This window comes from Trachurus trachurus, assembly GCF_905171665.1.
Source record: "Trachurus trachurus genome assembly, chromosome: 3".
Lineage (NCBI taxonomy): Eukaryota > Metazoa > Chordata > Actinopteri > Carangiformes > Carangidae > Trachurus > Trachurus trachurus.
The window spans coordinates 18,319,026-18,343,040 of record NC_139893.1 but is presented as its reverse complement, the minus strand read 5'-3'; the positions used below and the strand labels follow the sequence as shown (position 1 = coordinate 18,343,040).

General features: G+C 42.5%; 1 protein-coding gene across 1 annotated transcript in view; it reads right to left on the bottom strand.

The window, feature by feature from the left end:
• insyn1 (inhibitory synaptic factor 1) overlaps nt 1-16,702 on the bottom strand; it is a gene marked incomplete at both ends in the record, with an annotated part of 49,205 nt that extends 32,503 nt beyond the window's left edge. Inside the window, one exon of the mRNA XM_083969306.1 lies at nt 16,559-16,702. Coding sequence (XP_083825432.1) covers nt 16,559-16,702 — 144 coding nt within the window. The remainder of the gene's footprint in view (nt 1-16,558) is intronic.
• Nucleotides 16,703-24,015: the final 7,313 nt, after the last annotated feature.

The following is a 24,015-nucleotide window of genomic DNA, read 5'->3' as shown; positions in this document are numbered from 1 at the left end:
AAAACATTTACATTGAAATAAATGCCCTCTAAAAGTGTTCTTTTAAAAATGTTCTTTTGGTCTTAAATCAAAATCCAATTTGGATACTAATTTAGTTCTTGTGCTCTCTGGAAAATTGTGTCTTCATTGTGTGCTGCACCTCCATCGCATAAAAATCGTCTTTCTCCTCCTAACTGATATTACATTAGATTACATTTCGGAATGATGCAGCCCCACACAATGCCCTGCCTTAATATTCTGTATAAACTGAAAGTACAGGACATCAACTTAAGAGAGCAAGAGGTGCTGTTGTTAGTCTGTTAGTGTTTTGTTGTCAGCATGACCCTTTTTTTCCCTTTTCTTCAAACCTAAAGCTGTACTGAAAACACACATCCCTTTTTAAGAGTGGGTGCCACAACAAATTAAGCTAATTACAGCCCATTTAATATTCCCTCCATTTATGTCACAGCAGATGTCATTGACTAAATGTAGACCAGAGCTATTTTGGTTTTTACAAATGACTCTGCATAGCAATAGTGATGCAAGACAGATGGATGTGACTCTTCTTTAGGGCAAAGGACTTGTGAAATATCAGCATCAGTTAAAAATAAGTGAGTTCTGAAAAAAAAAGAAGCAAAGACTTGGATAAAGACAAATCCTTTCATGCTTCTTTGTGAACCTTTGCAAATTCGCTTTGGCTAACAGCCTTTCTAGTCATCTCCCAGTGCAGATGAAGGAATGACAGGTGTTAAATAGCCAGACCCAGTTTTTTTAATTTATTTATTTTATTATGGTCGTGAGTCTGCAACTGACTTCCAGCCATAGAATTATAGGATGAACTGCTGACCCTCTGGCTCATGCTCCCCCGAAGAGGAATACACTCCCCCTCCCAGCCCTGGGCATCCGGCTCCCGCTCTGAAAAAGAACTGTTGTCTGCAGGCCAAGAGATAAGCCTCCCCTCTGTCTGCCGCTCTTTTCTTTTTTCTTCTCTGTCTCTCCCTGGTTCCTCCTTTCTCCTCATCTTTTTTTACACTTCCTCCAATTCTTCCTCCTCATCTTTCCTTGATTCTCAGTCTCTAACCCCACCACACACACACACCTTCCGTACACAGACTGCTATGGACATCGGATGCCCTCCTGTGCTACACCCTTGTCCTATTTGTTTTGTGCTGACAAAAGCCTCCCTACTCAAACCCAACAATGGATGACCTGTGTGTCTTCACCCTCACCTGACTGAAAGTCCTGACTGTGGGCAAACCACTCCATCACGCTGCCCTCTTCGCCAACATGAACAGCTGATTCTGGGAGTTATAATTTCAGCTATGACCTTGAAAGGCAGCGTGGAGGTCACCATTGCAGCCTCACTACACTTTGTCTTTCCTTCCCTCCTGCTTCTAATCCATGTCAGTGGCTCAAAAGCCAAACAAGGACAGGCTCTAAACATTAGGTCAATTAGTCACGTAGTTTGCCTTTTGGCAAGTCACAGATGCACACAGAATTGGTAATAAACCTCAAGCTGCAGACCTGGGCTCTATGATTTATGTGGTTGTGCCAGAAAATTTAGCAAGGTGGGGATCACTGCAGTCATGATTAACCTTAAGTCCTTGGTCACACACAGCACTTGTTTCGTCACACTGGACCACACATTGTATTGATCATCACACAAAATTCATTTAACACTGAAACCATAAATGTATTATTTTACATAATAGATAAAAGCACAAAATGGATTTATTCAGGACGTGGCATGTTCATCTTCATTTGTCAGCATGGCTACAAAGTGCATGATAAACTTATTTGAAAAAGTCAGTCTGTATCTCATCCCGTCCAAAAAGTCATATTGAGTATCTCTATCAACCATCTAATTTCCACTGAATAATCTGTGCTCACTCACTGGGAGCCACAAAACTGTGAGTCATAGTTGAATTGAGGACAGTGGAGAGGCTTTAGTTGTCAGACTCTTCAGCTGTTTCGTACTCTCCTAACCACACACGCATGCAAATATGGATTTTGCTGTGCTGAAGTGAATATACTGTATGCGAGTGTATTACGTGCAGCTGTGCATATGAGTCAGTGTGGATGGACATGAGGAAGTCTTGTGTAATGGATTCTGTAGAAATGACTTTGGTTATGGTGATTAACTAGACAGAGTGTTTTCAATATATTATTAGTGTGATGCAAGCCAATGAAAATAATGGAAGCACTAGTTACATTAAGTCAGTCAATCAAACTATTCATTTCAGTCAGTCTTGAAATGCATGACCACACAGTCACAAGCTTTATTGGACAGGGTCAAGGTGTCCACCACTAAGATCAATTGGATATGTCACTGAAACGGCTTGTGGTGTTGACGTTTGTCTTTAGATTAATGAAATTAATCATGCAATTGACCTCGTAGTATTGTTGCAATTAGAGGTTGAATTATTGCTGTCAGGATTACGCTTTGTTTGCCCTAATGCAACCTGGAAATCCTTGTGGACTGTTTTTTCCTTAGAGGGCCTCAAACTAAACAAAATGCTGAATTATATCTCAGGTTGCAGTCAACACTTATTTTGTATTATTGATTCATCTAGATTCATCTTCTATTCATTACAATGTCTAGAGGTGATTGAAGCAAACTTTATCTCTAAATAATTTAAACAATTGATTGGATCTTAAAATAGTCACAGATAATTTTCTGTTGATTGACTTATTTATAAATTGAACAATTGCTGCTACTCACTGTATTGAATTAAGATACTAAATTATATTATAAAGTTCCTGCTTCTCTTGATGAATTCCTCTGCTAAAAACAGCCTTACGTTTTATGCTCTTTAATACCCCCAGTTCATATTAAGTGGCCATATAATATGCCATCATTTCTCCAAATTAAAGACCCATAAATGCAGATGATCTTGTCAGGTCTTCACTTCCCTGCTTTACAACACCACTTTTGTCCTTGTCACGAGCACATCTTTCTGTGATCTTATGTTGTGTTTACATAGTATATCTGATCACATAATACTGGTGTTATGTTATGTTGGCATATATTTATGTTTCTGTCATAAAGGAGGTGATATTAAACTAGCCAAAGACGTTGATGGTACTTCCTGGGCCGTTAACATTTTGAGACCCTTGATCAGGTCATTCTCTTTATGATCATGCATCCATTTGACATCTTCCCACAGGCCTCCTCCCTGTGAAGACCTTCACTGGTAAGCAGCCACGTGTCAGTATGTCCATGTGACGCTGCAAAACAATAGCCCACAGAAAATATTGAATATTTCGCACTGAAATGAACTATTATCATTTAGATGCTGCATATGATGACGGAGGACAGTGTAACAGAAAAATGTATAAGCAAATGATTGGCACGGCACAATGTTAGAAACAGAAAATGAGCCAGAAGGTTATTAACCTTGGGAATTTGCTAATGCATGTTCATCAGTAAATTCATCAGTGAATTCATTTTTTTCCAATCACCTTTTTGCATAATCATAATTAGGATTTTTCTCACTAATCAGAACCTGCAGCACACGCTCCTTGGCAGTTCACATCAACCTGCAGTCCCATCCCCAGTTAATATCCTTGAGAATAACAGCACACCAAAAAGTCTAATTATATTTTTCACCCTCGTAGACCTTGCTGTATCATCTACTTTGCATAAAAGTCAGAAATCTCCGGCTTCATCATCTTGGTCATAAACTGCCAACTGCACAGGTGACCGCACAGATGACAAAAAATATTAATCACCCCAAACAGTTTGTTGACATGTCCTGTCCCCTTCTGCTCTTAGCAGTGTGTCTGAATAATTAGCCTGTCCTCTCTGCTGTGCCTTCTTCATCTTGCCTTGCCCTGCATTAGATGGCGTGTTGTCATGCTATTGACAGTGACAGTGGTGGCAGCCATCCATGGTGTGCCACTGGCCGAGTGTGAGCTGTCAGTGCAAGACGGAGAGGGAGAGTGGTGGAGGGGTGTTATTTATATTTATATATTTTATTTTTATTTTATTTACTACATCTAAGACTGCTTAGATGCTGTCCTTTGCAGATAATCACAATAACAGTGAAACATGTACAAACGCATCATAATGACAAAGGCCACTTTTTAACAGTTGAGCAAAAATAAAATAATAAAATGAGCTGAATCCAGACTTGAAGTACAAATCATGAATATTGCCAACTTCTTCACCTGCAGCATGTTCCACAAACAGCCACTGGCACACACCTTAATACCCATGCTGGATAAATGGCATTTACAATTAAATCTAACATCACCACAACCTGACAATCAGCCACTGAACCAAAGTGGTTTTAACAAGAAATAGTCTGCTTGAACAAAACGGTTCCGAAGCAAAGAAAGCTATAGACATGTAGGAACCCATACAGTAATTGGCCACAATCTTTTGTTCGCTGTTTCGACACCCACCTCCCAGCATGCAAGTATTCTTCCAGAGCTTCCTGAACAGGTGTCTCACATTGACGCAGCTCTGTGTGTCACTCTGTTTTACTTGGCTTCGTTTTTTCCATGTGAATATTTGAATTTTGTGATTCATAGGTTTAGTACAGCTGTCTGTGATTCACTGTCCCCACAGCCCCCATGTAACACTAGCTCTGCAATACGCAGTTGGCCATATTACTGCAGCATACCCAAAAAACTGCACACTGTTGGCAGATTCACTGTAGTCTAACAGTTCCCACTGCTGGGATTTTCAAATGTTCACTTGTGTAATTAGTGAAAACAAAATAACAGAATCATTCAGTAAGACAGGTCCCACTCAGGTTCATGATGCAGATTAGTTATGACACCCTGGGCCAAGCTCAGACACCCTGCTTAGATATTCAGACAGACAGGCTCCTCGCAAAAGTAATTAATGACATTTAAATGTTAAATGGATCTCTGTCTAGTTGGCATTAATTAGGTGGATTAGAAACAAATCCTAGTAAGACAATCTAACGTTTTGGCATTTCTAGTGTTCTGCTGCTCACATGGCAAGGTGTGTTACCTCCATATTAGCCCATTACTTCCCCCCGGAGTCTGCAATGAGAGATATTCATGCAAATTCACCCAATCCCTGCATTATTTGCCAGAACATATTTCCAAATTGAGGACAAATCATGGAAAAAAAAACCCAATAAGAACTCAAGGCAATTTTATGAATGTTGTCATGAGCCTGAGCCTAATAAAGTTAAATTTTAATCTCAACAGGCCGACTTACATGCAAATACTTTAATACATTTGGGTCATGTTCTAAGGCAGTGCTTATTCCCAATCTGTGCTAGTTTGAATTTAGGCAAACTATTTCTAACGTTAGACAATCAAAAACCTAAAATTCACAATTTTATTCATGAGGTTCGTTGGAAACACTATGCAGGCTGAGAATAAGCACTGGCTCAATATGGAGCAAAATTATCCTCCAAGAACAGCACAGTATTGTTGACTTGGAATGGATTTCAAGGGCCAAATGCATGATACAAAACAAGTCAGGCAGCTTTCTTTATTTGTGCTGGATTGTTGTAGTGCTATATAAGTCATTTTGTGAAAGTCAAACTTCTTTATTACCAGGAAAGTGTAGTAAAAGAAAAGAAAATGTGAAAAATGTGAAAATGTAATTATCCAAATCTAGTCAATTTAATTGAATTAATCAGTGGACCCAGAATCTCCAAAGACAGCTTGTTGACACATGTGATTACATCACTTTAGGAGCGTGCAGGTGGGATCATTAAAAAAAGTACCATGTATTTTTAATTAGCTGTTTGGCATGTGAACTCTAACACAATTAATATAACACATCTAAATGAAGACAGCAGATGTTGTGCCAAAATTTATGGACCCTAAAAAAATGTGTGTCTGTCCTTATTTTGTCCTCTGTCTGCATGTGTTGTTTTGCCACTATGCAAAGAAATTATGCCTGGAGAAATGTGCTTAGTAATAAATGACCAAAGTCTACTCTAATGTATAACTCTGACACCCTCCTTATAGAATCATTCGACTTTTGTGTTTTGAGATAATAAGATCAGAACTCAGTACAAAAGCACTTTGTAACAAGGTAAACAGGGGACATCATTCTTCACAATCCTGTGGCATGTTTTCTAAAACACATCAACAAAAGTAAAATGGTTCATTGAATGTCCCTCCTTCAAAGACATTGTAATGAATGACGGACTTTTAATGTGTCAGAAACACCTGTTGATTGAAGTTGTCAAACTACAAGCATTAGAGCCTTTCTCCCATAATGGGTTCTTTCTTTCTTTCTTAATCATGTCTTTTACTGACATATTTTGGACTTTATTATATCCATTCATTACATTCATTAGACCAATGGTACATGCTCTAAAATTTTACAAACTGATCTTTGGTATAACAGGAAACTAAAATGTTGATCACTTATTAGGCAGATGCATTGTTATGCATCACATTTAAGCAATACTCTTATACTGTATATCACTCTTATATACATAATTTATTTGGTTATCTTGGAGCACTTTCTTTACACATCATTGTGGACATGCTACCGGACGTATGAAGACATTTAAAGATCTTAGAAATGTTGCTTTTTTCAGGGCTGGATGATACAGCTGCTTAGAGTGTGCCATCTCAGTTCATTTGTTTCTGCTGGTTAAGACTGAACAATCTTGTTCGAAACTGGGTTGATTTATGATGCATCACAGACTACGGCTAAAAATAAAAGGAAGGGCAAAAAAAGCCTCCTGATGATCCCTCAGTATAACACAGTTCCAAAGATTGTAGCTGGATTAAGCTGCTACACTGGTGAGTGTGTTGGCCCACGCTACTCTGAGCACTTTCACCGGCTGTAAGAATATAGCATCTCTTCAAAACCAGATCACTGTTTGTACATCAGGGTGTGCCATACATGCATCTGTCCTTGTGATTTAGAAAATAAATATCCACAAACACACACACAAAAAAAGAATGGTCCGTCTGATGAGCTGATGGAGGACAAGCCGTCCCCCTGCGTACAGTATGCTTTGACACAATGAAATGATGTAGCTATTCTTGGAGGCTGCTTGTGCACTTCGATGGATGCCATTTTTCACACCATTAACTACAGCCTACTGGTTTTATTCACATCACAGAGTAGGCCAAAACAATCCTAAACACGCCCACGAATGAGCACAATTGCAACAATTGATCTAAGCTGTTCCACCCAGTCTGTCGCAATTCTGTGCACCAGGAGAAACTATTATCTCCATCCACCCTTCATGTCTCCCTCTCCATCTCATTCTCACTTACACACATTCTCTGTCTTTCTTTGGTCTGCCTTTAAAACCTATCCTATTCAGCTCGATCCTTGCCGAGGGACAAGCTAAAGGGTTCGCGGCTGAATCACAAAGCAGAAACATGCATGAAGAACATTTTTTCACCGCTTCATTCGTAACTAACCCGCAGTAGGCGTCAGTTGATAAAAATCAATGAGAATGACGAGGGCAATTTTTGGAGTGTTTACCTCGGAAGAGGTCTAACCTAAAGCCCTCATTACAGTCTATGCTGAGTGCAGGGTTCGCAGGGGGAGGCAGAGCTCAAAGGGCCAGCTAATCCAGTGGGTCTTACAGGCATGATGGGCTCGTCAATATGCTAGGCCTGCATCCTAAAGAAGCTGGAGCTCCACAGCAGAGCTAGGTAAAAGAGGCTCAGGGGAACGCTTTGCATGGTGCAGTTTTATTCTCTCCGCAGCTCTCAAGGTTAGATACCGCTAAAGTCTTAACCCGTTGTTTACTACCATTCTCTCCCTTCTTTGATGGTGCCATCTTTTCAGTTCTCAATACTGCTTACTTTTTCATGTACGGGATCGAGGAATTAAAGATTATTCAGATTTTACCGCCACTGTGAGCTACTCTCAGTAAAAGCATCAGCTAAACATGCAAGATGTTTAATATTATCTCCTTTCATTAAAGCAGAGATGGGCTGTATTTGTATCAGATTAGTCAGTGGGGTCACCATGATGGATTTGTATTGCAAACATGAGCGAAGCTGTGACCACGTCGGAATCCATTTAAATTCAGTTCGACCAGAAGTTGATCTGACATTCTACTTCAAATCCCGAAGCAGTGTTTCATCAGTCCTGAGAATAATTGAGCCTCTGATTCATTCCAAGTCCAGACAAATATATGTGGAGCTCGGCTCAAAGCAGCAACACAGGTGTGGAGATGGCAGGGTGTTTTGTATTCAGTGAAGAATAGATAAGGCTTGAGGTGCCTTGTTCTTGTTGTTTTCCTGAGCAAAGAGAACTCCGCTAGAGGCATGTCACCAAGTTTAATTTAGGAATTTAATTTCCACACACAAAAGAGGTCAGGCAAGGAGGAACAAATTGACAGACACAGTAGGTGAGTACTTGTCATTTCATCCAAATGGCTTTTAATGAGAAGAAACCCTTTGGCCCAGGTATGTCTTGTTGAAGGGTACTTTCCTCTGTGAGTGTTTAAGCTTTCAGTGTTGCCCACTGAGGGTTGTTGGCCTGCAAGGACAGCTGGTGTGCGTGTTCACAGGCTGGAGACTGAGCAAAAACCCTGCCTTAATCTGAAGTAAATGGATTCTCCAGTTGAGATCACTGGGCTGTGGTCAACTGGGCAGTAAATGCACATCAGTGGTGGCCAAAATGGTTGCTTTGTGGGAAAGGATCCCCCAGGACCAGGCTTTGTGACTGACTGCTTGTAATTTCTGATTTGGGCAAAAATAGAGTACCACAATCCACCTTCTAGCCGTATGAAGTCACTGTTAAAGCAGAAGTGAGTGATATATTTGTGTTAATATAAGTCTTAAATAGTTATATCTTCCGACAGCAATCACTTACATAGAGTGTTTGGACTGAAACACGGGTCTCTCAGTCCCTCTGCTCTGCTCTGAGCCGAAGAGAAAACATTTATCGTATCCTACAGTTTTTATCCGATGAGGAGAGAGAACGGCATGCAGGGCTGTGTGTGCAGCCAAGGAACGCCGTGAATGTGGTGACGTAGCGACGAGGACTGTTATGGTGCGTTCAAGGAAACTCGTATTTTTCCGACCGTGAAGTGGTACCAGTTCGATCTGGTACGAGTTCACCGGTCGGAAGTTACGAGTGGCCGTTATAGTGACTTTCACCGGTAAAACAGGTCGGAAAAACACGAGTGGGTTGCCTGGAACGCTACAAAGTCGTAAGTTGTGACTTGAAGCTGTAATTTACGATTTCAAAAGCCTGCCTGGAACGCAGCATTAGCGAAAACGACCGGATCACTCACTTCTGCTTTAATAGTTAGATTTTTATTTATGTGTAATTACTTGTGTGTCTGCACATACACAGTTGATGATACTAATGCCCCCCCACCCGTATTTCTCTTGGCGCTATCCAAATGTTGATACCGTTAAACCTCCTCCGTATTTTACCGTGGTATATGGTATTACCGTGGCCAATTAAAAATCATGTTGTACAGCTCAGACGGAGTCACCAAAATGTCGTCCAGAAAGGGAATAGCCCACCAAACACCACATAACAATAACAAAATATGTACATTACCAATATTAACAACTTTTATTAACAACAAATATCTTATAACAAAATGTGGATGGATGGCGCTGCCAGAGGAGCTCTGCTGTTCCTCTCTCTTTAGCATTTTGTATTTTTAAAATGAGTTCAACATTAGAAGATCTAACCGTCATCGGAGTGCGATCAGCTGAGCCAGATCACAACGGATGTGGCGTTGCTCAGCTGTAGCAGCGTCTATGTGTGTTTTTATAACATCGGCAAGAAAAAAAAAAAACATCAGCACAAGCCTACAAGACACACATGATAACTATGGCAACATACTAGCCAAGGTTTTTGCAGAAGTTGTGTTTTTCTTGAGGACCAACTCACTATATGCTTTTCCTCTCTCTCTCTTCTCTGAGCTCTCCCATCAACTTTATCAAACATCTCCCGAATGAAAAACATTATGCTATTGGAGTCAAATTAAAAACTCAACCACACACATGTAGGTGCTGAACATACACTCATTATTTAGTAGGGGTGGGAATCTTTAGGTGTCCCTCGATTCGATTCGATTCTAATTCTCATATGCACATGTTAATAACTGTAAATTGCTCTAATGGCGCTGCTGGAAAAAAAAGAAAAAAAGACGCACTCCACTCCTCCAGCCAGTTCCTGTAGCCACAGGCGTAACATCATGGTGATAGGCCCCGGTGCAAATATTTTTTTTGTGCCCCTACCCGCCGCCCTAAACAGAAGCACGCACGCACGCACGCACGCACGCACGCACGCACGCACACACACACACACACACACACACACACACACACACACACAAACTGGTGCAAAAATGACACATTGTTTCATTTTTCAGCTCATAGTTTTCGCCTACGTTTACATACGTTTGTATTTTCTCTGGTTCATACTGTGGATTTATTATGGTCCACACGCAGCACTGTCAGAGCGTCATGTTTCCATCATGACAACCGAGGGGAGAAAGACCCACGGCACGTCGTCATGTTGTGGCGCACACTGAGCAGTTGGAGGCTCGAGGTCCGGCCGCGAGCTCGACTGCAGTCGCACGGAGACCACGCGCTGCTCAGACTCGCGTGAGTATTCTTTCCGTGTCAGTCCCGACAGTATTTATAATACCGACGTATTTTTTACGTGTCAGGATCATAGACTGTATAAAGGTCAGGATCGACTTGGTACTGACTAGGTATCAGTTCTCTCACCCTGTAAACCAGCGTTTAAGCACCACGGACAGCAGCTCCCTATCAACACTTATCTAACAGTCTGCCCTGATCTGAGCTCAAACCGCAACTCATGACTGACAGGTATCAAGGTGATTGGACAAATTATCATTTCCTCCTCCCATACTAGCCGCTCAGTGTTACCTTACCGACCCGCCCCAAGCTATTCCATTCACAAAACAGGGGCCTGTGGCAATTCTGGACAGCTGTTTTTTTTTTTTTCTCTCTTCCGTCTGGGCCCCGGTGCAGCCGCACCGGTTGCACCGTCGATATTTACGCCACTGCCTGTAGCTCCACAGACGGTCTGCTGTCACTTTTCTGTTTAACTTGGTGTTTGGCTGCACTTTGTATATCAAAATATGAAGATCTAACCTTCATCTGAGCAACGATCAGCGTGTGTGTTTTATAACGTTTGAAAAAAACATCGATCATCCTCTCAATCTTCGACAGAGGATCGCGTTGCTGATGGGCACGAGCCTAGTCACAGAGATTCAATAGAGCATTTTAATCTTATCAGTTTAAGGTTAATAAGCGTCTTAGTTTCTTGGCTTACTGCAACGCTGTGTACGGAAGCCTGTGAGGGCATGCAGAGAGACGGAGGAAATGTTAATAAAAAAATCAATATCTGAAAATTATGATAAGAATAAGAATTGCGATTCTTACATGAATCTATTTTTTCTCCCAACCCTATTATTTAGTAGGTAATATACAGTAAAGTATTTTTTTTTCTAATGACGGTAATAAAACTGATACCGTTATTCCGCTATTTTAAGATACTGCGGTATACCTTATTACCGTTTTACCGCCCAACCCTATCTCCAAGGTCTAAATTTGTAGTGAAAATTCATTCTGACCCATTTTATAAATAGGTAAAATCTGGAGTTTGTAAATACACTGCAAACATTGTATTGCAATGACCCATTTTCTCCGGGAATCATCACATTTTCCTATTATCACTGCCATGCATTTCAACGTTCCCCTAAATATTCCTCAGTAACAGGATCAACTGTTTCAAGGAATGAGAGTGTGTTGACCAGTGTCCATTATATTGTTCTGCTTCCTGAGTGAAAGTGCTGGTGATTATGATTACACCTCTCCACCATACGCCCCACTCCCCACCACTCATGGTTAAATCTTGAAGTGTTCTACCTTGGCAGTTTTCTGTTCCCTGCCCCGCTCAGCAGCAGCATCAGCAGGGGGGTTAAGGGGGGGGGGGGGGGGCACAGAGTGAAGAGAGGATATGGGCCCTGCAGAAGAAAAATAGCCTTTTGAATTTGTTTTGGTCTCCCCACCACTGGCTGGCTGGATTTTGGTTCGGCTGACAGATCTGAGGCCAGTATTTTGGACAACTCGCTGTCCACACCGGGCTTGAACAATGCAGCATTTAAGCACGGCCCAGATATAACAGAGAGCCACGTGCAATAGCCTTGCTGATCAGATCATCTACATATCTTCTTTTTTTTTTTTTGCCTGACTCCATTTTAGCACAAAAATGTCTTTACAGTAGTTGACGGCTGGGCCAATGGGATAACTCGTCTGGTATCGGGTGATGAATAGGAACTGACTGAACAGACCACCACATTCATGCCACATGTGTCTGACTAAGCTTGCCGAGCACAAACTTGTCTCTTCCAAAAAACAAGCAGAACCTGAAAGGGAAGGATGATAGTTTTGCTGCTGCTCACAGGTGAAAACATGATGACTGGGATTTTCTGTGCATCAAAAGCATTCATGACACACTTTCAAAAGCCCCTTTATATAACTCTAAAACTGCATGGATGGCCAGTGTCATTAATAGAGCTGTTACTCAGTACTTCATTCCTAAAAAGCTGACATGTGGAGGACGTGGGTTTTTTTCACCTGACACCAGTGTTTTCTTGCTGCCTCCTCTCCCCTGTCTTCAGGCTGCTGGTAACTGAGTAGAAGCAGTAAGCCGAGTCCCCGGCACCGAGCATGAGGATGTACAGACAACTACCACAAGGCCAACTGATAGAGGACTGTGTCCTGCACATGCTGTACTCTGCTACTGATAATTGCTCTTTGTCCATCTTATATTCACTCGTCTCATTTAGAGGTTTAATTCTAAGAGGCCTGGCTGCGTTGTCTTGATACCAACACAGGCAAACGTCATCGTCTGGCCATTGTATGCTTCTGCATAATAACTACATCGAGCCTATTACTGCGGCTTGCTTCCGTATTAAGATGTAGCTCACCGACAACCCTTCCCCCCTTCAGTCCATGATCCTGCCTTTTCTTTTTTCCTTTAGCACTTCCGTAAATTCTTGCAAATTACCAGTCTGGATGTCTCTAATAACCAACATGAGTGCACTCTTACATTTGTGTAATGTAGTTTCAACGAAAGTAACTATTCAACGTTGGAACATTTCACTTGGTCTCTTCAATCTGTTTGCTGATGTGTTTTCTCTTGTTTTTCCTCAGACTACTAAGTCCAAGGTTGACATGTTACCTAAATGAATTATTTCCTCTAGAGTTGCACTCCTGTCAGTGTTATTATTGCAAATGGAGTAGTTTATCAGTATATTACCTTTCGATGTCCTTCCTTTAGATCCTTCTCATTTTACCTGTCATGAAGCCTGTAATGGATTCACAAGTAAGACAGGCTGCATTTGACTGTAATAGGATTTTGAAGGGAGCAATTTTGAAAAACTATGCGTGCGCTATGTTGCATTTTTCTTTGTGTACAAAGGAGATTTACTGCTTGAGACTGTGCTGCAGCCTGGAAAACAGTATTACTTGACAAGCTTCTTCTACAAAAATCCTGTTTCATGAAAGATTATAATTTAAAGATATTTTTTATCTGTCAGTTTGGAAGCAGGTAACCACTTGATGTGTGTTGTTAAACTGCCAACAAAAACAACCGACTTTAGTGAGGAACACACCTTCAACCAACCAAACAATAAGCAAATACATTATGAAAATGGCTTTCAAACAACTGAGAATCAATCATGGAATAACACATCCTGTAATTGGCTGAATTTGATTGCAGTTGCCTTTGTACAAGGTGAAATCCAAAAGTAACAATATATTCAGGAACAAAAAAACTAGGATGGATAAAAAAAAAAAACACCTTGTAAATATTCAACTGAAAAAGCTGAGGCCTCACATCCTTAAGTGACATTTTCCTTGCTATTGCTTTTTAATTTAACGTTAATTACTGCTCATTTCTCAGGTCCTCTCAAAATGGCTGACTGTATAATGAGCATTTGGTAAAAAAGAACAAAAAAATCTGTAGAAATACACTTCACTTTGCACCGCTATCATCAATGTTTTTACTACTCCATATTTCTTAATACCGTGTACAGGCCACACAGGAAACAATTCCCATTTACATGGCAGTGATTAAAATTTAATGCTAGGTTCACCGCAGGGTTCGATTAGACCGCGCCAAGTGTTGCTTGCAGTGATTCAAACTCTCTGGTAAAAACCATGAACCCTTTTTTTGTCATCATTTAAGATGTGAGTTGGGGCCAGTCCTCCGGGGAAGAGATGTTTAGCAATGAGGATGATGAATTCTGGCAGGCAAGAAAGTAAGACCCATGGGTGACCCCTTTTTTAAGACTACACTGCCTTTATGAGGATAGCAAGTCACTATGGGGTAGAATCAGGGGAGGTGAAGGTCTTTGTAGAAGGACATTTTTGAACAGTTTTAAATTGTCTTATTTTCTGCAATCATATTGGTTGTGTCCAATGTTTAATCATTAGGTTAATAACAAACAATTATCGAGCACTATTCAGGATACTACAAACGTCTGATTCCTCTAGGTCATTTTTTAATTTTGTTTAACTTTGACTGAATTAAAAATTGTTAAAGAAAAAACCTTGCTAACCCTCATACAAAAATGCAGAGGAAGCACATCTCTACTAGTAATAGACATATGATTGCTTACACTGTAATGGGTAGAAAATGCATTTTAATGGCTGCTGCATAAGGCCATGATAACCAAACAGGTAAAACTTAATTGCAAAACGTCACAAAACTTCTCACTTCAATTCACGCAGCGGCCTGGACTGAATAGTCTAAAAGAAGATGTACGCACAGTAGTGGAGAATCTGAAAATGATAGGCAAATTTTATTGCAGTGGTTGAAATGTGGCGTTTTATTCTCTTTTTTGATTCCCAGCTTTTGACTCGACTGGCTCTGTGCACCGAGTAATGACACTGTAGGTCTGTGATCTGGAGCTATGAAAGCGGCTCTGTGAAGTAAGAATAGTAACACACCAGTAACTTCTTAATTTCTTGGCTCTGGAGTGGCAGCTTTTAACTCCTCAGTGCACTGCAGTTCCCCATAGACCTTGTGGGTGATAATCAGTCATTACTGCTCCTTCGCTCAGTTATTTATTTCACCACGTTCACATGGCAATTCATCATTTATTTATGTGACAGTTGTTATCTATTATGTTGTGCCTTTCATGTGGCCAAGAATGAGAGATTTTATGGAACATTAGGCTTTCATACATCTGATGGCGCCACACACTGATCCTGTTTCTTCATCTCCCAATGATACAGTCGGCAATCTTACAGGTCAGTTAATTGCAGGATATTGATACCAACATTATGACTGCCACTGCAGCTAATATGATTTCTTAGCCATTTCAATATGTGGGATTGTGCTCTCCCAATAAAAAATGACATTTGAGCCACTGTGCAGAGCCCTCTCTAATGGGGTCTGGGATAAGAATGGTAATATGCGTTGGAGCTGGCAGAGGCACAGGCCGTGTTTTTGTTTATAAATAGCTCCGGCCAGCATTATTCCACTTGCAGTTGTCCCATAATCATCAATCACTCCCGCACGCAGGCCGGCTTCTCCTGCTCACCAGAGAGAAGGTGCACCGTGAGCTGTGGCCTTGCACCTCCTACTGTGCAAGTACATAAAGTAGAGCGTGGGACAGAGCTGGGAGTCAGGGAGAGGGGAGGGTAGAGGTTCCTGTGTGGTGATGGAGTGAGTTATGGCAGCTTCATCATGGCTGTTGGAAAAACTTCCTCCTCCTTCAGGTCATTACATGCACTACTATCTGCTGTTTCTCTTCTTTTCTATGCATCTAGCAACACACACGCACACACACTTCCTCTGCATCTCTGATTGGAGGCAAGGAAGCCTTTATTAGGTTTTCTGGAGGAGCTTTGCGAGAAGAGCTCAAAGCTTTGAAGGCACTGCAGGGGGAAGATCCCAAAGAGATGATGAGGGCCATTTTGTACTGTCACATACATGAACAGAGCGTTCTCTATCAGCCATCACACTGGTATTTTGTAGTCTATGTACTTGAAGATGCATGTCAGAGCACATCACACCTTCAGTATCTGTCTTTGTTGATCCGTGTTTAAACTGTGTACTGTAGATGTACGCACACACACTCAAATCTCTCTGTGTTACCATGGCAGTTGCAAAAATACAGTAGGAATCCAGCTGATCCTTAACAAAAACGGTTATATAACTATTGCGGCGTTAAGTCTTGTATCTTATCTAAGCATGCCTCTGTGTTTCCTTTCAGCCTGGCTTTGCTGCTTTTCATATCTACTGTACCTCTGACAATACTCCACTGAACACATGAAGGACATTCGTAATTGCCGATCAGCAATTGTGTGATCGGAAAAGGAGGACAGCCTCGCTGTGGTCGTAATCAACAATATCCTCCTGTTACAAACCCCCCCCCCCCCCCCCCAAAAAAAAGTGAGATCTCATCACTTTCAAATCTTAATCAAAATCTCCATGCTGGGGAAAGAATTTCACACTTAGTTAAATGCAGCCTACTTCGGAAGCACACCCACCTGGCACCCACATTCTCCTCCTGCCTCCATCTCTTCCTCCCCCCCATCTCCCCCCCCCCCCCGAAAAGCCTGATACATGTAAGCGGATTTTGAACCTCACCTCCCGGAGTTCCTTGGCCACATCCTTGAGCTCTTTGAGAATGCCTTCCAGCTGGTCGATCACCATCTTCATGTGGCTGCGGATACGTTCTCTCGGGCTGGGGGTCTCAGAGGTGTCCCGGGCCGGAGCTCTGCTGAGGGACATCCTTTACAGGGTGACGTGGGGCCAGTGGCCAACAGGCTGAGGGCGTGGGGGAGCCGAGTCGGGGTCCATGTCTTTGGCTACAAGGAGCCTCAGTGCTACTGATCCGAACAGGGGCCCCGGCCACGCAGGGAGACCTCAACATCTTAAAAGCACCTGGGCAGCCAAAACACCTTGCCTCGCCCGCACACTTGGCACAGGGTCACACTCTGACATCCATGTCTTCTGGTAGACGCTTCGAAAAATGACGAGAAAAGGAGCACGGGGAAAGTCAAATGCAGTAAATCCATGGAAAAGGAAGAGGCAAAATACATGGGCTAAAGCTGGTATGAAAACTGTTACATAATCATATTGAGCCAACTCATCTCATGTGTCATTGTGTACGTTTGAAATTGTTCCCAAAGAGATGCTATTTAAAATGCCTGTCTATACAGGGTTGTGACTTCTTCTTCCCTTTTCCACATGTCCTGTACAATCTTTTTTACTTGTGAAACACAGTGACATATTGGCAGGCTATCATACAAAAGTAAAAGCAGAAAAGGAATTCATATTAACCCCTTTACAGAACAAGCTATCCAACAGAGATAGAAAAATAGAACTCCCAGCAGTGGCTCAATTTTCAAAATTATCGCGTTCTACATTGGCGGCCAGTGGGGACGAGATTTGCCGTCTAAATATAGTCCCTCAGTGAGGGCTGCTGTCTTTACAGAGAGAAAGGACAGATCCTGGTTGGAAAAAAGGGGATATTCCTCTGTGCGGTGTGGTGTTTCCTCCCCCAGGAAAAATAAAAAGATTCTCAGTAGAAATTCAAATCATTAAAAAAAAAAAAACCAAACAAAAAAAAGCATCATCAAAATAAACTTTGCTTCACATCCATTTTCTTTGCAGATGATGACTTAATCATGTTGTCCTTCATTTCTCGTCCATGAAAGCGAGCAAAAGGTAGATGTGGGTTTTTGCACAGAGCGTCCAGTATCTCTCCCCCCCTCCTCCCTTCCCAAAGCAGGGCTTATTCCAGGTGGCGTTGGATCAGAATGAATTGATTTCTAAGCCAGCGGAACGTGACTCGTGATGAGAATTTGTGGAGGGATAACAAAAAATCATGGTGTCGATGAGACACAGTTACAAGGGGGCTGGAGGGTGGACAAGCATCTTCCTCTGGAATTTGGGTGGCAGCTTGTCTTATGCAACAGCACTCTCCAAGTCCTCTCACAAAACACTGACCCACAGCAGTCCACAGGGGTGTGCCCAAAAACCAAGGGAGCAGAGAGAGAAAAGGATTCTCTTCTCTCCCTCAGTTGTTGCTAAGGGAACCCGGTCTGCCTCCTTGTGCTGTGATTGGATAATTATTTTACTTCTTATCCGTGTAGTGTATGTTTTCTCTCTGGACTCTTTTCAGAGAGGCAGAGAGCTCTGTGCCATCCAGCAGGACGAGATAAATCCCATGAAAGCTTCCCAAAGGAGCCCCAGAGAACAAGCAGGGGGGAGAGCTTCTCGCCAAATCCAGGGCGATGCCACTGCCACGGGGAGCGCCGGCCAATCACACATGGCACCTGGACAGACGGGAAGGAAAACAATCACTTATTCTCTCATGTCTCATCCTCTTCTCCTTTCTACCCCCCGCCCCCCCCATCCCCCTCCTTATCTATTTCATAGTAGCATGAAAAGCAATAACAATAGAGTGGAGGGAGACTCGGAGATGGACTGGAATGAACTGCGTTGACGATTTTTAGCTGCTGTTAAAATGCATCTCTTGCTCCTGCAGCAGCACTTGTCTCACCTCCACACACTCACACTCACACACGCCAGAACACACACCTACTCACCTTTCCTGTGCATCACTTTGCTGTTGCTACGCCCAGAGCTCACTGTCCACGCACAGCAGGATCATTCAATCTACACACAAGCTGCTGTTTCTTTAGCAGTCCCTCTGTCGCACACTCTAACATCTTCTCCTCTCATCGCCTTGCTGTCCTCTCTTTTTCTCTCTCTTGTGCGCGCACACACACAGACACACACACACACACAGTTCTGTCCCTCCCTTCCCTACTTACTGTCTTGACAGAGGGAGAAGCTTCTATCAGCGGGGTTATTTCACTCTGAGGCTGTGGCTCATCAGAGGAGGAGTAGAAGTGGAGGATGAAGCTGTGGAGGAGGAGGAGGAGTAGGAGGCAGGAGGCATGAGGTGAGAACGATGAATGGCCCTGATAGCACTCTGAGAAGGGAGAGAGGAGGCTGAGGATGACTAAGAGCCAGAGCGGTGAGGAGAGCTCCTGCTTTGGATTGTGATGCCGCCGCGGCCGCTACCATCACTCAGATAACTGCGCTGCCAAAAACACGCCACCCGTCATCCCTGTCAGCGTTCGCCTGCATCGGGAGGCAGCAGACAGAGCGGCTGAGTTGCTGCTGTGAAAAAGGAGCTGTGTGATTCCAATGACAGCCTCTCCCTCTCTGTCTATGTGCCTGTGTTTCTCTCTCTCTCTCCCTCTCTCTCTCTCTTTCTGTCTCTCTCTCTCTCTCTCTCTCCCCCCTCTCTGTCACTCTTTCTCCTTCTCCGTCCCTGTCTCTCTGCCCCTGCGCCCTCACTGTGTCCTCGCTGACTGCTGGATGAAAGGAAGCTGATGCCAGAGTTTATCGTGGGGCTCAGGTTCCTGCCAGCACCACTCGACTGTTCTGCTCGGCTCTGTGGAGGAGGGGCTTGGTGCTTTAAAGGCACAGAGTATCGCACAGTCCCTCCTCTGCCTCGCTCCTCTCCTGTCTTCTCCTCTCTGCTGGCGTCTACACTGCCTCACTATCTCCTCTCACACTGCCTATCTAGCCTTTGTCACAGTTCTATCGAAGGTGTTATATCTCTTTTAAATCAAGATGAAGTCTTCCTCTGCTACCAGCCAAGCAGTCTCTGGGGACGAGGTGTCCAAAAATCCTGGGCTATTACATCATTAATATACAAAGCAGGTTGGTGTTTGATGACCTCATCTGACTGAGAGAGACAGAAATAGGGAGGGAGCACCAGCATGACTTTTCCTCTCCTTTGTCCTCTTCATCAGGTTTTTTTTTTCACCACAACGCACAGCCCTGCATAACCCCGCCAGAGGCAATTACCCTAATATGAAATTAGTTTTCTAAAGGAGATAATGTAACCGTAAAGCAAATTCTTGAGGACAACTTCTTGAGGAATGCACGGCAGTTACCAGAGGGTTTTGGCAGATAACTCTAGTGAACAGCCAACGGCTCAATGCATTTCTTAGCATAATTGTAAAGAGAAATGCAGAGTAGATTCAGGTTAGGTAGATTTTCCATGCAGATGAATTTGTTCTGGGGTCCTCTGTGGTTTCTACTACCAGGATCACAGACGTTATGCTGATGCTGTAAGGCTAATTGGGGGAATATTCCGCAGTATAATAAATTATCTTTCGCATGTTGTCTTTGATTAATAAGTGATTGAGTTTGGCTTTTAAAAAACATAATAAAGAAATGCCTCGTTCGATGTTATCAAGTACACAGTCTCGCTGCGTTATCCCAGAACTTCATCGCATGTTTGATATGTCACATGTGCATTGCTCTCTAAGGATTTTGACGCCCGCATTGGGATCCTGTGTCTTTCCCCTGCATTTCCACATGGCTGGTGCAGCGTTGCACAGACAAGATGCTTCTCACAAACTGCTCCCTGCAAGAAACAGGTGTCCTTGAGCATGTTCCCTTTGTAGCTTCACTGTAGTCTCTCTGCACATATGGGAGGCTCCCTCCTGACAACACAGCAACAGTTTGTGGTACTTTTTTCTCCTCCCATCATTTTTTTCCCCCCTCTCGGCACTGCAAAATACCTTTTTTGCTTGGATATTCATGGTGTATTTAATGGAACTGTCCCTAAAAGAGAGAATATGTACTAAATGACCTCTCAGTGGAAAGGCCCAGGTGCACAGCACAGATAGCTTCATGTCACTGATGCCTTCATTGGAAGGGAATTGGATTATTTCCCCCTGTAAAATATATTTTTTTAATGCTAAGGTCATCTCGACTCGTGAGTTTTACTAGGCACCTGGAGAGGGTCCAGCAAAATATTGGTTCCACTTAATATTTCTGCCTTGGATTTATTGTGCCATGCTGTTTATGGAGACATTTTATAGAACGTAATTTTTTCTCTAGTTGGGCACAGCCTCACAAACAAGCACAAAGATGCATAAACAGACTAATACACTAAGGCACGCACAGGCACAGACCCACAGAAAGACACATTGAGTACACACACATAAACACCAGCAGTGCATTTCGATCCAGAGGAAACTATACTGGTAATTTGGTACCGTAAGAATAAAGCCAGGGAGAGATTTTATTTGACTTGCATTGTTTACCTCCCAATAAGCTATCATACTCCTACTCATTTGATATAGCCAGGATCAGATGTCTTTTTTTATTGCCATTCTTTTTTTGGCTACCCTCCTCACAGTCTCTGGGTTCATAGCCACTGATGAAGGATGTGCACAGGATTTATTTTTTATAATAAAATGGAGCGAGAGGAAAGCAACAGGGATCAATACAGATACTCTATATCCTCCCTGTGTCCATACAGCATTCACATGTGTGGTCACATGGACAGGGAGCATGGAACATTTCGGGTTATTTATGAGTACTGTAGGTGCACTCGTGCGTCAATTGAATATATAATAGAAAAATTCATGTTTCATCCAAGAGAAAATCACCTGAAATTATTAGCTATATAGGTGTTTACAGAGCTTATAGGAAGTCATCAAAGTTCTTTATGTTACATGATCGGAGGTGCAATCAATAGAAGTAAAAATCAATTAATCCATTAAACATTATATTGAATTTTTCAGGTTAATGTTTCAATGCTCAAAATAGTTCAAAAATGTTTTCAGGTAAAGTTTGACATATTGAGAAATGCGGTTACTCACTCTCTCGCCAAAAGTTGGATGGTAAATAAACTAACATTATAAATCTACAACAGCTGGTTATCCTATCTTAGCATAAAACCAGTATAACAGGTGCATTTGCACTTAATATGTGTGGGTATACAACCCCTTGTCTTCTATATAGGATTTCGTTTTTTTATGTGCTTTAAACAAAACCATGTTTCTGAGCAGACTCATGTTCTCAAGTGCCTCCTGCATCCACCATGTAAATCTTCAATACTGCCGTTATACTCTTCCCTAGCATTGCTCCCGCACTCATCTTTGAACTCCTAGGTAGAATTAATTTGCATATGTGCCTGACCCACATCCCCAGCATGTGCATAATTGATAAATCTGTCCTTCTTTGACCTGTAACTGCCCACTCCCAGCATAGCACAGTTGACTAACTCTCTGACTGAAATGAAATATTCCAATTTTCTTTTTTTACTTTCAAATATGCCGCCACCATAATAACGAATGCATGTCAGTGCTTTGTTTTCTGGATTTCAGTCAGTGTGATATTGTTTAGCTCCCAAAATCTCTATGTTGGACTTTCCCACCAGCATTTGAACATAATTCTAGATATCCCACCTCTGATCATCGGATTCCTTAATAAGAGGGACAAAACACAAACCTCGTCCTACTCTGTTAACAGATGAGCCTCCGTTTGTGGTATTATCCCTTTAATTAATCAGCATCCATTATGTTTTTCCTTTCCTGGCCATTGTGTGGCACTGTGGCTTAGTTGTGACGTGTTGCTTTTTCCTCAGCTCTCTCTGACTGAGGACTAAAATGGTGGATGGACAGACAGGGAAAAGTTGCATGTTCTTGGTGTTCAACTTAGGCGATGAATTATTTACTGTGACATTACACGGCTTCGGTGTGAAGAACTCACATGATAACATGGTGCAGAGTCAAGTGGGGAGGGGGCTTAATGGCCCTTTTTAATGCACATTCAACACATAATCCATCAATAAATTAAAAGATTCTTGGCTGTCGGTTCATGTCGCATATCATTTATTTAAGAGTATGTATAGTCAAATCAGTCCCACTGATAAAATACACGGAGTAGTTTTCCACATAATCTCTGCCATCATAATTCTCTGGTTGCATTTTGGGCTTTATTATGACTGAGAGACTGTGGGATGATTTATGGACCAAAAGAATTGGAAGGCACAGCTGGCATCTACAACATGCATGGCCAAACATAGACATCATGCCCTGTTTACAATTTCCAGTTGTGCCCTTGATTTCACACAGACAAACACAAAGGGACAGAGAGCTCAGAGGCCCAGCCTGTCGTACAACGACACCAGTCTCTCTCCTTGCCTGTCTACTGACCTTTTGATATTTCAGTGTGTGTGTGTGTGTGTGTGTGTGTGTGTGTGTGTGTGTGTGTGTGTGTGTGTGTGTGTGTGTGTGTGTTTCTTTCTTCTTTTTTTTTTACTGGCAGTTATGCAGCATGCAGAAGAGCAAAGGCTGTCTCAGACCATAACACCCTGTGATGGATCAGTGCTCTTACACAATGAAATGAATCTCAAGTGTTTGATTGATTTCTCATTTACTTTCCTCACCAGTGGTGGGAATATGGACTGTGTATGCAGCTACACCGAGGCCCCTGCTTTGAGGGGCCTGTGGTCTCATTTTGAAAAGTGGCCCTGTATCATATTCAGGACATGCTTTTGAGCTGAAATTACTCAACAGTCCTCTGTCTGCTTATTATGGATCAATGCGGACCTCAGTAATTTAGAGTGTGACATGATTGGAGAGCAGAGAGAGAGAGAGAGAGTGTGTGTGTGTGTGTGTGTGTGTGTGTGTGTGTGTGTGTGTGTGTGTGTGTGTGTGTGTGTGTGTGTGTGTGTGTGTGTGTGTGTGTGTGTGTGTGTGTGTGTGTGTGTGTGTGTGTGTGTGTGTGTGTGTGTGTGTGTGTGTGTGTGTGTGTGTGCGCGCACGAGAGAGAGAGTGAAAACTAATACAGCTACTGCTACAAGTGAATGACAGGTTAATCTTTGTCTGATACATTTGTGGTCACATGTCCGGGAAATTGAAACCACGCTGCCAAATTGTAAAAAGCAACTCTTTATCTTAGCTGCTCTGTCAGTTGCCATCAGCTTCCATCCATGCCATCCTAACTGCTTAAACACACATGTTGAGCCAACCTGTTAACTGTGACGTCAACACAGCTCTGCCAATGATGGGGACGGCCACGGTCCGCTCTGTTTATTGTGGGTCAGTGTGGTTATCAGTGTGGAAATAGAAATGAGCCGAGTGTGTCGAGACATGCTGTAGCTTCCATTTATATATGCTTTCCCTGCCTGGGGGATGGATAACCACATGCAGAGAAAAAACAGACTGCATTATTCCATCAATAATATTCCATCAATAGCTGCCACTGGTTGATGTATT